The 18,386-nt window shown below is 44.1% G+C and overlaps 1 protein-coding gene across 2 annotated transcripts in view; it reads left to right on the forward strand.

The window, feature by feature from the left end:
* MTMR4 (myotubularin related protein 4) overlaps positions 1-18,386 on the forward strand; it is a 137,512-nt gene that overhangs the window by 6,027 nt on the left and 113,099 nt on the right. For both annotated transcript variants that reach the window (XM_068270042.1, XM_068270041.1), the window contains exon 2: positions 11,345-11,379. In XM_068270042.1, coding sequence (XP_068126143.1) covers positions 11,374-11,379 — 6 coding nt within the window. In that variant the 5' untranslated portion in view covers positions 11,345-11,373. The remainder of the gene's footprint in view (positions 1-11,344; positions 11,380-18,386) is intronic.

An 18,386-nucleotide genomic window follows, 5' to 3' on the forward strand; every position in this document is an offset into this window, starting at 1 on the left:
CATGTTTAAACAAAGTGCTGCATGCTGTACGTTATACTGGGCTAAGCAGTGTTAGACTGCTTGCACATGATCAGTAATGTTGGAGGAGGAACTCTCCCCTCCTCCTCAGGGGCCAGCCACATGGCTAATAAATATTCACTGCACTGCAGAGACTCGTGGTAGGACTGTAGTGTTGTCCGGATCATGAACGAATCGTTCATTTGATCCGGATCTTTTTTGTGAGTCGAATCATCCGGATCATCACAATGAACAATTCGGTTCACAGTGGATGTCTGTCTGGAAGAAACAGGAACATACAGAATGTACAGTGCAGGGAAAGTCCTGTCCTGCTAGTCATTTCACCCAGTCTGCTTCCCTAGTAAAATGATTCAAATGATTCGGTTGAAAGATCCGGATCTTTACAATGATCCGATTCAAATGATCCGAATCCTTAAAAAGATCCGGACTTCCTATCACTAACCATGAGCGGCTGCTTTGAGAGCTGCATAACGCAGCTCAATCTGACGTCCAACTTCAACACCACCATACGTTGCGTCATGGGCACGTTATGTGACCATAACGTCCCCTAAAACGTCTTGGTGTGTAAGTAGCCTAATTGCACTAGGATTTTAAAGGCTTTTTTTATTTTTTATTTTATTTATTTTTTTTAATTGCCAGTGCTCAAACTGCAAAACGCCCTAGGTGTGAATGAGACCTTAGGCCGGATCCACACTGTAAGTGCTTTTCTGAGCACTTTGTGATTAGCGCTTTATAAAAATTTCTCCCATTCACTTTCATTAAAATCGTTGTAAGAATTGCCGCAATCTTTCGCGTATGCAATCGCAGCGATTTTTACGAGATTTTAATGAAAGTGAATTGGAGAAATGTTGAGAGAAAAAAAAGCCCTCAGAACAGCACTTTTAGTGTGGATCTGGCCTTAGGCCTGGAACCCACTACAAAACGATATCGCTAATCGCAATCGCTAACGTTAAAAAGTGTAACAATTTGCCAGCGGTTGTGTAGCGATTAGCATTTTAAAGTCTGCTTGGTCCTTTCAATTAATTTTAATTTTGTTAGTGTTCAGTAACTTTAAAACGCTAGCAAAATCGCTCCGTGCAGGTTTTGATGAGCGATTACGCCAGCGATGATATACTTTACATTGAAGCGCAAACGCTAACAAAATGCTACATGTCCTGCGCTTGCGATTTTTAAAATCGCAAACGCTCCTGTGGAAGTTGCACCATCCATTAACATTAGCTGAGCGTTTTGGGAAACGCTAGCGTTTTCCAGCGCTCCTTAAATGCTCAAAAGACGCCCTTGTGGGTTCCAGCCCTTAGAGAGTGCTTCTGTGCGCTTTTAAAAAATGCTAGCGCTTTGAAACGAGCTTGGCTAATGTATTTGTATGGGAAGGATCACACCAGAGCGATGTGATTATTTATTTTTTCCTTTCCCAAACGCAAACGTGGGTCCTGCAGCATTTCTGAGGTAATTCAGCCTCAATGTTAAGTATAGGAAAAGTGGAAAATCGCTCTAAAAAACGCTATATCAGAGCAATTTCCAAGTGTTTTTTTGACTTCCAGCTCAAACTACAAAAGATAAAAAAAATCACCAAAACGATCCAAAAATCACTAGGCAAATGCCTGGAATCGCTAAGAAATATAGTTTCTAAAAACGCTTAATGTATGCTAGCGATTTTTTTTTTTTTTTTTTTTTTTTTTTTTTTTTTGTGTGCACTGGCCCATTCACTTGTAGGGCTGGAGGTTCAGAGTAGAATTAAAACTGCAAGATTCGGTTGCCTCCCTTAACGATGTATATGTGTATAACTCCATGGCAGTTTTTGTATTAAAATCAATGCAGAGAGAGAGAGTAGCTGTACAGTTACTCTATACAGTTGAAGGCATCCGCAGGGTTACAAACATGGTCCATGTTAGAGGCTGTTAAACATAAAATATATATATTATAGCAAAGCTTTACAGTGACGATCCATATTACTCCATGGCCCTTATTCAATTCACTTTTTCTCCTAGGAGATCATTTTTCATCCCCTGTTTTTTATACATCTTTTCAGCATTGTGGATTTGAAAAAGTACCAAAAAGTTGATGAAAAAGTACTGTCAAAATTATTCCAAGCATTTTCTTGCTTGCTGGTGGCTTAAACGGCATTTCATTGATAAGGTGTGAAAATATCACCTAGCAGAAAATTAATGTGGAAAGGGGAAATATGGGCCAATGTGCTTGTTCACATCCAATGCATTTCCACATTCACAATTTAAAAACTGACAGCGAGTTGCTTTTTTTACAGACATTCTGTGCATTTTTGTAATTATATTCTGTGAACACTAAGGGCCCATTCACACTAGGATGATAAGCGGGTGATTGCCGCTAGCGCTTTTGAAAGCACTAGCACAATTGTAACCAAATGGCAGTGATCAAACTGCTGCAATTGCCGCCGATTGTGGGCAATCCGCTATTAACTGCAATCGCAAAACGTGTTGCCTGCAGCATTTTCTTGCGGTTCTGAAGCGATCCCAATACAGTGCTTCTAAAAGTGCTGATCGCGATCATCGGGAATCGCGAGAGTGTACAGTGATTTTACCGCGCTAATTGCAGTAAAATCACACGCGCAAAATGGTAGCGCTAAGCGCTACTGTTTTGCCACTTTTAGGCTGCTTTCACAGTGGGACGTTAAAGTCCCATGTTACAGCAGCCTGTAACGCAGCCCAACTCACAGCAATTAAAAATCAATGGGCTGTTCACAGTGCCCACATTGCATAGGAGTATAACGCTGCACGTTAAATGAATTTGCAGCATGCTGTGCGTTATACTCCTATGTGGCTGCGTTAGACTGCTTGCACATGCTCAGTAATGTATGTCAGGAGAGGAGGAGGGGAGAGTCCGCTATTGTGTCTAGCCACGTGGCTAATTAATATTCACTGCACTGTAGTGTTGTCCAGATCATGAACACATCCGGATCATCACAATGAACGATTCGGTTCACAGTGGATGTCTGGAAGAAACAGAACTGCAGCTTCTGTGCACAATCTTCCTGCTGCATCTCTCCCTTCCCCATTAGCACCCTCAATGTGCCCTCATTCTTCTGCACCTCTCATGCTGCTGCACCTTTGCTTCCTGCTTCCCTAGTAAAATGATTCAAAGATTCGGTTCAAAGATCCGATTCGAATCATTAAAAAGATCCGGACTTCCCAGTATAGAAAGAAAACGGCACACCAAGAGCCGCATAACGTGGCTCAATCTGACGTCCAACTTCAACGTTGGAAAGACCGCAAGAGACCACGATGACAACAGAGGGCTGGAACAAGCTCTAGATAAGTTGAACTGGAGACCTCACTGTCTCTATAGGTTCCCTTTTAGGAGTCGGCACATGAATATTCAGTTGGTAGCTGATTAAATGTGCATCACTTAGGGCCCTTTTCCACTAGCGCGTTTGCGCTGGCCGAATCGTAAAGCCGCAAACCGCTAGCGATTTTACAATCGCTACGGTTTGCTTTTTAACATAGGAATCGCGGTAGGTCATTTCCACTACCGCGATTCGTTTTTGACAGGAACGCGAACGCGCGGCGGAGCGATATTTGCCGCGATTTTGCTATGCCGTGAATAGCATAGCAAAATTGCAGCCGCGCACGTCGGGAAATCGCCGGAATTGCGATTCAGCAATCGCTAGCGTTTTCAGTGGAAAAGGACCCTTGGGCTCGTTTCCACTGTTGCGTTGCGGAATCGCCTGGATTCCACCGTGGACGAAATGGCATGCGGATGCGTTTCCGCATGCTGTTTTCCCCGCGATTTCGCATGGCTAGGAAGCAGGCGAATTTAACCATGTCACTGCCTGTGTAAAGTTCCATAGCCTTACATGCGAAATCGTACGCGAAATCACGGGGAAAACCGCATGACAAAGCCGCATGCGATTTTCCTATGAAAAGCATTGCGGGCGATACGCCCGCATTCCTGCCGCACGCGAAATCTGATGGCTCTGCCGTGCAGATTTTCCCCGCACACCAAAACGCACCCGCACGACGCACAAGTGGAAACAATCCCATCCACTTGTATTGCCTATGCGAATCCGCATGCAGTGCCTGCATGCGGATTCGCTATAGTGGAAACGAGCTTTGTTTTTCTGTAAACACATTTGGTGATGCTTCCTAGGGATTTTAACCACTTTACCCCCGCGCGTACGTATTTCTCCGCCCCTTTTTCCATCCTTTAAAAACCAGGGACGGAGAAACACGTACTTTCCGCGTTCCCGACGCTGTCCGCGCTCCCGCTCGTAAACACGCCGCCCGCCGCTAGTAAAACCGCCGCCGCCCGCTCGCCCGGAGATCAATGAACGGGAAAATCCATTCCCGTTCGTTGATCTAAGCCCCACAATGACCCGCTGCTCTCCTATGGGCAGCGCGATCATTGTGAGAAGAAACTCACGTGTCCAGCCTCCTTATTCTTCCTCCAAGCTTCCGGAAGGAGGCTTGGAGGTCGCAATAAAGCAAAAAGTTACTGTGGCCATCTTGTGGCCAAATAGTAAACTACACCCTACACATTTTTCACATACAAATAAATGACTTTTACACAAAAAATTAACTCATTACCTCCCACACTCCCCATTTTTTTTTTTTTTGTAATTAAAAAAAAATTCAAAAATTTACAATTAAAAAAAATACATAATTAGTTACCTTAGGGACTGAACTTTTTAAATATTTAAGTCAAGAGGGTATAACACTGTTACTTTATAAACTATGGGCTTGTAATTAGGGATGGACGCAAAACTGAAAAAAATGCACCTTTATTTCCAAATGAAATATTGGCGCCAAACATTGTGATAGGGACATAATTTAAACGGTTTTATAACCGGGACAAAAGGGCACATAAATTTCATGGGTTTTAATTACAGTAGCATGCATTATTTAAAAACTATAATGGCCGAAAACTGAAAAATAATTTTTTTTCCCCACATTTTTCCTATTTTCCCATTAAAACACATTTAGAAAAAAATAATTCTTGGCATAATGTCCCACCTAAAGAAAGCCTAATTGGTGGCGGAAAAAACAAGATATAGTTCATTTCATTGCGATAAGTAATGATAAAGTTATAGACGAATGAATGGAAGGAGCGCTGAAAGGTGAAAATTGCTCTGGTGGTCAGGGGGTAAAACCCCTCAGTGGTGAAGTGGTTAAGCTAGGGAAGCATAGTCTTTCCATAGACTGATCTGTTTGTTTCCAAAAGTCTTCTACTACAGGACATTGCCTCATTATGGACTGAGGCTTTGTACTCATGCTAATCTGAACTCAGCCAAAGTGGCTTTTCGTATCCAAAGACAAGCGAGTATATTGATCTCCTTCTTCTTACCTGTCCTGCTGGAAGCTGCTCCATCGTGCAGTGCACTGTCACACCTCCTCTTGCTATAGCAACATTATGCCAGAACTGCCGTCCTATCTATCTGATAGCCACAGACGACAGTAGCTGTGCATGTGTGTATGCATCTTTAGTGGAATATTTTCAAGGAATATTGATGTGCAGTTCGATATAGTCAATGAGATGCAAAAAATTGCATGAGTTAACACTAATTTTATGCAAATGTAGGCATTTTGAAAATGGAACAAATTTCATTGGTCCATTTTCAAGTTGCATCTCATTGACAATGGATCTTTTTGAATCTCATTGACCGTCTCTAGCTGCAGTCATGTTTTTACACTCGGTGGCACTGCAGGTGAATTCTAGAACTGCAAATTTTGCTTTCCTACGAATAAGGGAGCTGCAAGCAAAGGCACAATCCAAATGAGTGTATAAAAAAAGGCTAAATCATTTTGGAAGTGTTCAGGCTGGCCTCAAAAAGTAAATATGTACTGATCTGGTGATTGTAGAGAAAGGCCACATACACACATCAGACCATAGTCTTTTGAAAATGAAAGATCACAGACCACTTTTACCCCCTTCCATGTAGTATGCGAGCCATACCTTCAGTCTTTTCTATGGAGCTGAACTCCCCATCAGAAAAAAATCTTTGCAAGATGCTGCACATACAGATGCTGTACAGACACAAACGATCAGTATCTGCAAAAGATCCGTTCCTGCAAATTGCATTCATAGTCTATGAGCTCTGCAGATCATCATACACACCTTGTTTAAGTGTAAATGTCCCTTAGTCACAGCAAAGTAATTGGCTTAATTTAAAGGGACATTCCACTGAACAAGTTATTTTGTATTTTTAAATGTTACTAAAATGATCTTTGTATTATGCAAAAAGATAAGACTTCTCAAGCCACACAGCTGAAATTGCACTCCTTTACAGCCATGCCAGCAGCAATACATCTGATTCACACTGTTGAACAAGAGGGAATGACACTCAGACCGGCACTCAGGTGGGCTGGTCTTTAAACTGACGTGAGAAGGATATGGAGGCTGCCATATGTATTTCCTTTTAAGCAATACCATTTGCCTGGCTGTTCTGCTGATCCTCTGCCTCTAATACTTTTAGCCATAGACCCTGAACAAGCATATGCAGATCAGGTGTTTCTGACATTATCGTCAGATCTGACAAAATCGGCTGCATGCTTGTTTCTGGTGGTGGTCAGACACTACTGCAGCCAAACAGATCAGCAGGCTGCCAAACAACTGGTATTGTTTAAAAGGCAATAAATAATGCAGCCTCCGTATTCTTCTCACTTCAGTTATCCTTTAAGCAGAAAGAAGGCTCATACAGCCACTGCTCTGTTTATGGATCCATGCCCTGCAGACGTCTCCATGGCAAAGAGATGAGAGAATCCCCTTCCAAGCATGGACACTTTAAAACAGAGTCCAGGCACCATCCAAAAAGTGTCTTTATTGATACAGTTTGTAAATCTACATATAGGTACAATAATACATTTGGGGGGGGGGGGGGGGCGCTAAGGAGCCAATGGTTGGGTACTGTGCAGTATTCAGACTGTCATCCTGTTTGCAAATGCCCACTTCCCTGCTGGAATCATTTTCAGCACGCAATAATTGGCAGTACCCAGTGCTGCTCATTCTCAACTTCTGCACCAATCCATTGACTGGCAGCAAAACCTGAAACACCTATCTACCAGTTGTTGTAGCTGAATGAAACATTGTAGCTGTGTTTTATATGCACATAAAATCAAGAAAGTGAGCTGGAATAATGTTGTATTCTTAGGGCTAGTTCACAGTGCTCAAATGTGTTGCAGAATAATTCTACATGTCAGCTCACTGCCCATAAAATTAAATGGGGCTGTTTCACAGTACTGCATTGTAAAGGATCACTTTATTCAATCTCACTGTATGTAGGCTTTGTATTAAAGTCTATATTTAGCCTCCACTGCAGTTTAGTCATTATAACGTGTGCATCATGCAAATGACCACTGTGAACCTAGCCTTATGCTACATACACACTTGAAAGATAAATGAAAGATATCAGACCAATTTTACCCCCTTCTATGTAGTATGAGAGCCAAACCTACGCAGTCTATTCTATTGAGCTGAACTCCCCATCAGATAAAAATTTTTGCAGGATGCTCTACACAAAGATGCTGTACACATTCAAAAGATCATTATCTGCAAAAGATCCATTCCTGCAAAATGCATTCATAGTCTATGATATCTGCAGATCCTCATACACACCTTGTTTAACAGACATTCATCTGCAAATCAGATCCACCAGGATGGATTTTCAGATCTGCAGATGATTGTCAGATATGCAGATGAAGTCTGTTAAACAAGGTGTGTATGAGGATCTGCAGATCTCATAGACTATGAATGGATCTTTTGCAGGAACAGATCTTTTGCAGATACTGATCTTTTGTGTCTGTACAGCATCTTTGTGTCCAGCATCTTGCAAAGATTTTATCTGATGGGGAGTTCAGCTCAATAGAATAGACTGTGTAGGTATGGCTCTCATACTACATGGAAGGGGGTAAAATTGGTCTGATATCTTTCAAGTGTGTACACACCATTAGCCTTTGATATATATGGCAAAGGGGATTGCATTTGTTTCAATAATTTTTGGAATTTCCCTTCTAAACTATAAGTTGTGTGTGTGTGTGTGTGTGTGTGTGTGTGTGTGTGTGTGTGTGTGTGTGTGAGTGTTATCCGTGCAGGTGTCACTGTTTTGGAGTAATACTTGCAGAAGATGAGTAATGACCATGTGCTACTGTGTACATAACTCACACTGCTGTGAATTCAATGACCTCACTTTCCTAGGTCATGTGTGAAGGAGTACTGCCAGAGGCGTATCTACAGGGTTGCAGGTATGGCATGTCATGGGTGCCACACTGCTCTATAGCATCCTTGGTGTTCTTCATACAGATACTAGTTTTTATCTGGGGGACATTCTGCTTGCTGGTTACATCTTTTAGGGGAGCAAGCTGAGTACTGCTCCTTTTGAACCAGTGCATACAGCAGTCTTTCAGTGGTGTGGTTTTTATTGTTTATGACTAATAGAATCATTCCCAAGAACATACTACAGATAAGCTAATTGGCTCCCCCCCTAAATTTGCCCTAGACTATGATGGACATATGACTACGGTGGGGAATAGATTGTGAGCTCCTCTGAGGGACAGCTAGCGATAAGACTATATACTCTGTAAATTGCTGCAGAAAATGTCAGCAATATAAAAACTGTAAATAAAATAATAATTGCACACAATTGGTAGCTGTGGAATTCTATTTCATGACTTGGAATGACAGAACCTGCAGTCATGTGCCTCACTGTGGCAGATATTGTTTTCAGTGCGTACACCCCCACAATTAGTGGCACTCATCAGGATTGAGTTTGATCCTATGAGTGCCACTATGGGGAGCAAGTGCTATACAGATATTCCTGAATTAAGTGTACAGTCTCTATGGCGTTGGAAGGGGTATGACGGTACAGTGCACAATGGCACAGCTTCCGGTGGATAGGGTAAGCAGGGGAACAATGAGCTCGACCATTGCTGTGTCCTCTCTTGCTATGCCCACAGTCCCTCCTGCACTGCTCCGTGGGCCCTGTACAATCCCTCAAACCCCCCCCCCCCCTCTCCCCTGTACAGCTGAGAGCGTTGTGTTGCTATGCGGGGCAGCAGAGGGCAGATGGAACGGTACAGGTATGAGGTCACACAGTGGGCTGTCTTTCGGCCAAATTAATGCACCTGTCAGTTAGCGGGACGAGCAGCAATCACAGGTCAGGGACTGCTGTACACACACCGGATTATCCATAGAGGCGGTGGTTATCAGCTGACTTTAATCTAGCGTGTATACAGGGCTTTACTGTGAGATATGTACAGTACAAAACACGCTCTCACACATCTCTACACACCTGCGTTCAATATAATAAAGAATGAACATGTTCAATCGATATTTCACAATAAAATGGAAGTTGCTTTTTATATCACACCACACATCTAATCCATTACAAAAAAAGTTATAGATTATGCCCAGGTTTAGAGATGTGCTTTTATCCGGTTCTGGATGTTGTGTACATTGCTGCTCTACCACTGTGATATTTGTAGCATGCCTGGGTACTGTATGTGCAACTAAGTGTGTATGTCATTGGTGTGCCAGGCAGGGCTAGTTTTTTTGGCATCACCAAATAGATTGGCATGTCCTGAAAAGAGAGGCTTACAACCCTGCCAGGAGTGTACTGTTCTTTATAGAGCTCTTATACACATAGTTAGGTGAGTGGCAGAATGCCAGAACACCTTGCAAGCCAAGTTATTTCATAAAACTTACTTACATGTTCAGCCCTTGATTAGCATAACTTACTAACTTTTATTGCCCAAGTTCAGACACTTTTCTTCTCTTTTCATAATAGAAAATTTGAAATTATACACAGATGTTTTTAGTTGTAGATTTTCAACTGGCAGCTGCTTCCTCTTCTCATCAACCTCCCTGGCGTCAAGTCCTGCGTCAGAGATTAGCAGGGAACGCGCGCATGCATGATCCCTGCCGAGACACAGAGCAGAGCTCCATGATCAGCCTGCCAGCCTGCGATGGCAACTGGAAGAAAAAAAACCCTGTTTGTTTACATTGTACAGCGCTGCGATCTATGCGCAGCACTGTACAGGGGACAGCTTTGTCACTTACCTGTCCCCTCGAGTGGCTCACAATCCGATCCCTCTCATAGGCTGATGCCTGTGAGAGGCGATCACAGTGATTGGATCTCGGAGTGGGGAGGGTGGGAGGTAGAAAAAAGAAATTGCATATTTTATTTAAAAAAACAAACAATAAAATTAAAAACAAAAAAAACCGCTGCAGTAATCAGATCTCACCAACAGAAAGCCATACAACTAAGCAGCCAAATAAATCTTGCCTCATTTTCTGCCCACCAACATAGCTTTCCAGCACTGGCTCCCCTGGTAGCAGTATTTGACCATATGGGCTGGAACCCACAAGAGCGTTTTTTTGAGCATTTTGGCAGCGCTGCGATACGCTAGCGTTCTGCCAAAACGCTCAGCTGATGTTAATGGATGGGGCAACTTCCACAGGAGCGTTTGCGTTTCCGAGAAACGCAAATGCAGGACCTGCAGCATTTTGGGAGCATTAGCGCTTCAATGTAAAGTATTGAAACGCTAGCAGAAACGCTCAGCAAAACCTAAACTGAGCGGTTTTGCTAGCGTTTTGCGGTTCAGCACACTGTAACAAAATTAAAAATAATTCACAGGACCAATCAGGATAAAAACGCAAAACGCTACACAACCGCTGAGGAAAAAAATACACTGTTGCAAAACGCGACCGAAAACTCGCATGAATCCGCTTGCAAACCGCTCATGCAAAACGCTAGCGGTTGCGTTTTGCGTTTGCGGATTTCAGTGGGTTCCAGGCCTATTGGTCAAATACTGCTTTCTGCCACCGAAAGAGGCTTTGGAAGTATGGAGCCGCCTTTGACTGATCCGATTTACGGTAATTGGATAAAAACGATCGGATCTCCTAAAAAAAATAAATCTAAAGCTGTTGTTTTTTTCTTCTTTTTTTCATTCGACTGAAAAATCTGATCGGAGTTCCCGTTTTCTTCGATTTTTATCGATCCGGAATGCCAGATATATTTTTTTTTTCTTCAATCTTTCTAAAGATTGTATGCTGTGTGAACATAGGTGTGTGGTACATTGGTCATATTTTTGAAATGTTGCAATTCTTAAATTGAACAGATATTTAAACAATTGTATGGTGTGTGGCCACCTTTAGACTTGCTGTCAGCAGGCAATTGTCTTTGGTATTCTAAGTTGTTAGATGACGTATCTTACTGATGAAAGTGAAAGTAGTGAGGGTGTGTAGATCTGGCAGTACTCCTGGCACTTTCCACACGGCTGGCTGGCTCCTTAGGGCAGGTATACGTAGTTCCAGGTACAGCATTTATTGGTAACAGAACATTCTGTTATTTTTCTCCTAGATCTCCAATTAAAGACAGAAAAGTGGTACATGATGGTGAGTAAAGACTCTTCTTTTCATAGAATAACCTGTAGTCTAAAAAATGTACGGTATGTTTTTTTTCTAATGCCTTGCCTGCTTGGATCTCTGCAGTCTACAACATTTGCATTTCAGCTTTGATTTATTTTAGAGGAGCTCTAACTCTTTCTGTGTTATATGTCTCACTTTACCGCCACCACAGCCCTCACAAGCAGACCTGTGAAAATAGTTTTAAACAAATGCAATTAGAGGGCAGGGTTTTTTAAAAAGTCACATCGCACATGCGTGAAAGTGTATTTTTACAATACGCTTCTGTAAACTTCTGCATACCCTGAAGCAGGAAGTGACCGCAAGTGCACGTCACTTCCTGCAAGTGCGCGTCACTTCCTGCTTGGCTGGTGGTACTAACGTGGTGTTCCCCGAAGGCCTGTTTCTTTAGGTGCGCCCGCAGCACTGCAACGCTACCACCAGTTTGCAATGTGAAACCGGCCTCGGGGAGATTTAAGTAGCACTGACATATGCTGCAGTAATCTACAGACTGTAATATTTATTTCTGTGATGGAACCAACCCCTCTCTGCACTCACCCTGCCTTCCTGCTGTATGAAAGCCTCTTTCAGACCATAAATACCTCCATAGACAAATAATAAAGGTATTTCTGTGAGGACGGGTGATTGACCTCCCATACGGAGCTATCCCAGAAGCCACTGCAGCTGGTCCAGCTAGAATAATGGCGTGACCTGTTTCCAGAAAATCCCAGGACTCTGCCTGGAAGAATCTGGATGATGTAACCACTGGACTGTTGCCACATGTTTTGTGGCTGGTTTTTGTTTTTCAATGAGGTTTTGTCTTTAGATGGTGAGGGCACACTGAAAAAAAAATCTTCATCTCTGTTAAATGAGTCTTAATGTGTCTTTATGAAATACTTGACACACTAGCAGGCTAACATTTTTTTTATTAAGTTGATTTATATATATTTTTCCTGTTGATGGGTGTACCCAGGTGAAGTAAAGATCCTCTATATGGATACACCAGGAATCTAATTAGACCTTTGTTGCCCTAATGATGTTCAGAGGTGGGCCAGGTACACAGATTGCCCTCTGCTGCACAGCTCCAGAACTGTATTCTTCAAACCATCAGTGGTCACTTCTATTTTCATTCTATACCAGGGAGCTATCCATGCCTTATACCAGGCATCACTACAGAGACTTGGCTATCCTGAAATGACAGAAGAAGAGAATTTGCCTAATATGCAAATCTTGATAACCCAGCTAGAAAATCAAAGCTACCAGTCTATTTAAAGAGGACTAACAACCAGGGCTGTGGAGTCGGAGTCGTGGAGTCGGGCAATTTTGGGTGCCTGGAGTCGGAGTCGGGAAAAAATGCACCGACTCCGACTCCTAATGAATTTGTAACTGTAATTAAAATAGAAAATATGATAAAATGTTCTATTTCTCAGATAATAGTCATTAAAAATAATGTATATATACAGTATATATACAGTAATAGCTGTGCTTAGTCCACAAAAATGAAATAAACCAATCAAAATTAGTTACTTGTGCTGCTTCAATAAAGCAGTCCCCGTATTTTTAAGGTCAGATATACATATCAGATTGTGACTGTATATATGATGTGTACACAGGAATCTCTTATATATACTAAATAACATCTATGCTGTAAGAATAAAGCCTGATGTGTAGCTATGTCACTAATAGAGATGGTCAACGAGATGGAAATAATTCTGCATTGATGCTGATTTATGCAAATGTATGCACTCCCTTTGCTGATGAAATAAAATAATTTGATATGTCATTAAAATTTGGTTTGGTGACTACAAATTAAAGGGTAACGGAGACGGATGAAAAGTAAAGTTTTATACATACCTGGGGCTTCCTCCAGCCCCCTTCAGGCTAATCAGTTCCTCACTGTCCTCCACCACCCGGATCGTCTGCTATGAGTCCTGGTAATTCAGCCAGTCAGCGCTGTCCGGCCGCATGCCGCTCCCACAGCCAGGAACATTCTGCACCTGCGCAATAGTGCTGCACAGGTGTAGTATGCTCCTGGCGGCGGAGTGTGTGCATGCGCACTACGCCTGACTGGCTCAAGTACCTGGACTCATAGCAGAAGATCCAGGTGGTGGAGGAGGACAACGAGGGACTGATTATCCTGAAGGCGGCTGGAGCCTTGGAGGAAGCCCCAGGTATGTATAAAACTTTAATTTCATCTGTCTCAGGTTTACTTTGTTACACAGTAGTACTATACATATGCACTCCCCACAGAGCTGCAGGGAATCCACTGAGAATGCTGTGCACATTGAACACAGAGGTGTTGTCTGTTTACAATCTCCTCATTCCCCTGCAGAGTACCTGCACATCATTCTTACATGCACCCACAGTTACATTGCCTAGGGCCTGATAGATGTTCTTTGTTCCGGTTTGTACCTTTTACAAGTACTCTTACCAAGGACTAGTTTTAGTCTAAAAGGAATAAATATAGTAGTCTACATATCCTTCTCACTTCAGTTGTCTTGTAAAATTCCTAAGCGTTGGCAGTTAAGAGACGAATTTCATGTTACATACTTTTAATCAACAAAATTGTAATATGCAAATTAGAGGAGTCGGAGTCGTGGAGTCGGAGTCGGAGTCGGTGGAATCCTAAACTGAGGAGTCGGAGTCGGAGTCGGTGGATTTTTGGACCGACTCCACAGCCCTGCTAACAACTAAGAGTAGAACATAACTCAGAGTAGAAAATTTAAAAATATTCAGGATGCCTTTTTTCACAATAATTATCCTGGTTTCAGTATCAAAAATGCTTCTTATATCCATACATTGCTGTATATCAGTAATGAAAGGATGGATATAATGTAGTATATCTGTAATATATTTAACCTCACCTCCCCTAGGGCATGATGTCACACAGCCTTCTGCCCGAGACCACTCTGGGAGATAACTGACATACCTGCTAGTGAGCACAGAAGGGGGGGATGACGCCCCATAGTGGAACTTAAATCGAACAACCCCCCCCAAAAAAAAAAGTTTAACTCACCTGGGACTTCTACCAGCCCCCGGCAGCCACCGTGTGCCCGCAACGTCACTGAGGGATCCTCCAGTCCCCCACAGCGCCCCTCTTCCAGCCGGGTGACTCAGCGAGTTGACAGCTGCGCACGTCCTCGATCACGCCCCCATTGTCAGACGCGTTCTGTGCATGTGCAGTAGCGATTTCCCCACAATGCGCATGCTCAGTGCTCCAATCAGAAGCACAATCAGTAGGCGCGTGGACTGGAGCAGCGCACCCAAATGAAAGAGGGACGCTGTGGGGGACTGGAGGATCCTTCAGTGACAGCGCAGGCACAGGCTGGTAGAAGCCCCATGTAAGTTAAACTCTTTTTTTTTTTTGTTTTTGTTCCCTTTAAGTTATGTTCAGTAAACTTCCCCTTTTATCAGCAGTTGGTGGCTTTGCTGTGTTAGGTTCCTCTTTCTTTTTCTGACTTGTTTTTCATGCAAGGTAAATTCTCCATTTAAGCCTGAACATGAAAAGACAGCAGTACTATAAAATCTGTCACACACCGAGGCATTTCTGTTGTCCAGCAGGTATCGATACTCAATTCCTCGGGCAACAGTGCCGTACCAATGCTGTACTGATGCGATATCAGCCAGCAGGCGACTATCGCTATGAAGGGTGGTGAAGGGACAAGTGGCTCAGGATGGAGACGTTTTCCTTAGACGGGAGAGCGGGGAGAACCGTGTGCTCAGGCGTCGGGGGTAACTGAAGATCCGGCATGCCGCATCTGTAGCGGATGTTGGGTGGCCTCTGTACACCTGCTGGTTTCTTTCAAGATCCTTGGCCAAGGTGGTCTTTATAGGCTACTGTGTTAAATTATGTGCCCTTTTTTTGTCGAGCTGTATAGCATATAAAGGGCTACACATCTAGGCATATATGTGCCTGTTAACAGATATTATCCTGTTTGTAAATGTATTGTAAATCCTATTCCTCAAACTGGTGAAACCACAATCACTCTTGACTTTGGCAACCAGATAGGTCTTTCATTTTCCTGTTCTGACAGCACAGGGTCAATTTGACATATACCGTGGTTAAAAGACCTGTCAGCTTATTCAGTAAAACTATGAAGAAGCATCGGTATCAAACAGATTAGTACTCAAGGGCGTAGGGCCCGTGGTCGCCTTGGCGACCGGGCCCGGCTCCTGAGGAGGCGGGGGAGGGGCCCGGGGGGCCCATCTCCGTTTGGAGGGCCATGCGCCCGTTCGCGCTGGTAGGAGGGAGCCGCAGCCGCGGGGAGGGCAGCCCGACCTCTTCCTCCCTTCTTCTCCCCAGGCCCCCCCCTCAGATGCAGAGTAAGCGGCTAACGGAAGCGCTATAGGCAGAACTCACCTCCCTGCGTTCCACTCGCCGCTGATCTCCTCTCTGGCTGGCTCTGCATAGATGTTGTTACACACGCAGCTTCCGGCTAAACAGGAAGCTGCGTGTGTAAGCATCTATGCAGAGCCAGCCAGAGAGGAGATCAGCGGCGATTGGAACCAGGGACGGAGGTGAGTTCTGCCTATAGCGCTTCCGTTAGCCGCTTACTCTGCATCTGAGGGGGGGCCCCGGGGAGAGGAAGGGAGGGAGAGGTCGGGCTGCCCTCCCCGCGGCTGCGGCCCCCCCCTCCATTATGGGGACGGGCAGCTACCTAATCTATCCTGGGGGGCACCTACCTAATCTAACCTATACTGGGGGGCAGCTACCTAATCTATCCTGGGGGCAGCTACCTAATCTATCCTGGGGGGCACCTACCTAATCTAACCTAATCCTGGGGGGCAGCTACCTAATCTAACCTATACTGGGGGGCACCTACCTAATCTATCCTGGGGGGCAGCTACCTAATCTATTCTGGGGGGCAGCTACCTAATCTAACCTATACTGGGGGGCACCTACCTAATCTATCCTGGGGGGCCGCTACCTAATCTATTCTGGGGGGCAGCTACCTAATCTATCCTGGGGGGCACCTACCTATTCTAACCTAATCCTGGGGGGCAGCTATCTAATCTATCCTGGGGGGCAGCTACCTAATCTATCCTGGGGGGCAGCTACCTAATCTATCCTGGGGGGCAGCTACCTCATCTAACCTATACTGGGGGGGCACCTACCTAATCTATCCTGGGGGGCAGCTACCTAATCTAACCTATACTGGGGGGCAGCTACCTAATCTAATTTATACTGGGGGCACCTACCTATCTAACCTATACTGGGGGCACTTACTTATCTAACCTGTATTGGGGGCACCTAGCTAGCCTATACAGGTGGCAACTAAACTGGCTACCTATATTGGAGGCACCTACCTAACTAACCTATACTGGGGGCACCTACCTATCTAACCTACGCTGGGGGCAACTATTCTGGCTACCTATATTAGAGGCACCCACCTAGCTAACCTGTACTGGGGGCACCTATCTATCTAACTTATACCGGCGGCGCCTGCCTATCTCACCTATACCGGGGGCAACTATACTGGCTTACCTATGCCTGACTACCTATACTGGGGGTACCTATAGCTGGCTATAGGGATTTTGATATGTGTGTGCATCCGTCGGGTGTTGTCGGGGGAGGGGGGGCTGTTGTTGCCGGGGGGGGCACATCCAGATTCCGCATCGGGGCCCAGAGGTTTGTAGCTACGCCACTGAATCTGGCATAAAATGCGCACACACACCTGGATTTATAACTCCCAGCCCTAAATCCCCTCCCTGAACACATGCCACACGCTCAAGTCAAAATATTCTGAACTCTAATCCCTGCCTTATGTCACTAACTGTCCCTAGAATCCTACACTCTACTCACTGTTTCATATCATTCTTAGTGACATGAGACAAAGAAAGTAAAGTAAAAGTAAAAGTAAGTGCCTGCGGCAGGGCTGTGGAGTCGGAGTTGGAGTCGAGGAGTCGGGGCAATTTTGGGCACCCGGAGTCGGAGTCGTTGATTTCATAAACTGAGGAGTCGGAGTCGGGAGTCAGAGTCGGATGATTTTCGTACAAAATCCACAGCCCTGTATTAGACTAAGGAGTCGGAGTCGAGGAGTCGGAGCCATTTTGGGTACTCGGAGTTGAAGTCGTGGTTTCAAAAACTGAGGAGTCGGAGTTGGAGTCAGAAGATTTTTGTACCGACTCCACAGCCCTGGCCTGTGGACAATATTATGAGGCAAGGATTAGACTGTAAACTCCTGAGGTTAGTGATCTGAAGCTGCCTCTTCCACATAAGGCGCCTGCAGTGTCACGCAACAATGGCTGAACGGATTTGAATGAAATTTGGCACACACATAGTACATTCCCTGGAATAACATATAGGATACTTTTTATCCCCATAACCAAAAAGTGGGCAGAGACAAATATAAATTTCACTAGAAACTGTACCCATTCTTACACTGTTAATGGCAGGGTTCTCAACCTTTGCACAGTTGGTCACTGGGTGACTGGGATCAATATTCAGAAAAGTCGGTGGAGCCTACAAAAGCCAATCAGAATTCACCTATTTATTTTCAAGGGAAATATTTAATTGCTGCCATTCTTGCACTGTTAATGGCACAAGCCTCAAACCTAGTACAGTTGGTCACTGGGGTTCAAATTCAGAAAAGGGGGTGGAGCCAAAAACACCCAATCAGATTTGTTTCATTTCAATGCAAATTATTCATGCCAAAGACCACAAAGTTCATCACTGAGTAATTGTGTGTTAGGGTTAGAAAAAGTGGGCACAGCCAACACCAGCCAAATAAATACTGGTACTTCCTGCTTGGCCAGTGGTCAGACATGGAACACCGCACAATAGCATGGTGTTGCCCGAATACCTGTTTTTGGCGGTGCGATGTGATATGATCATATCTCTTAACAATTGTTAAAACAATTATTTCAAAGTGATAGTTTTATTAATTGCTTTACAGTAAGGTGACTCTTTCTTCTGCTCATACAACACCACCATGTGGAACTCCACAAATCTTACAGCTTCTGAGTAGACAAAACCTTTAACTCAGCTCCCATTGAAA

The sequence above is a fragment of the Hyperolius riggenbachi genome, chromosome 2, assembly GCF_040937935.1.
Source record: "Hyperolius riggenbachi isolate aHypRig1 chromosome 2, aHypRig1.pri, whole genome shotgun sequence".
Taxonomy (NCBI): Eukaryota; Metazoa; Chordata; class Amphibia; order Anura; family Hyperoliidae; genus Hyperolius; species Hyperolius riggenbachi.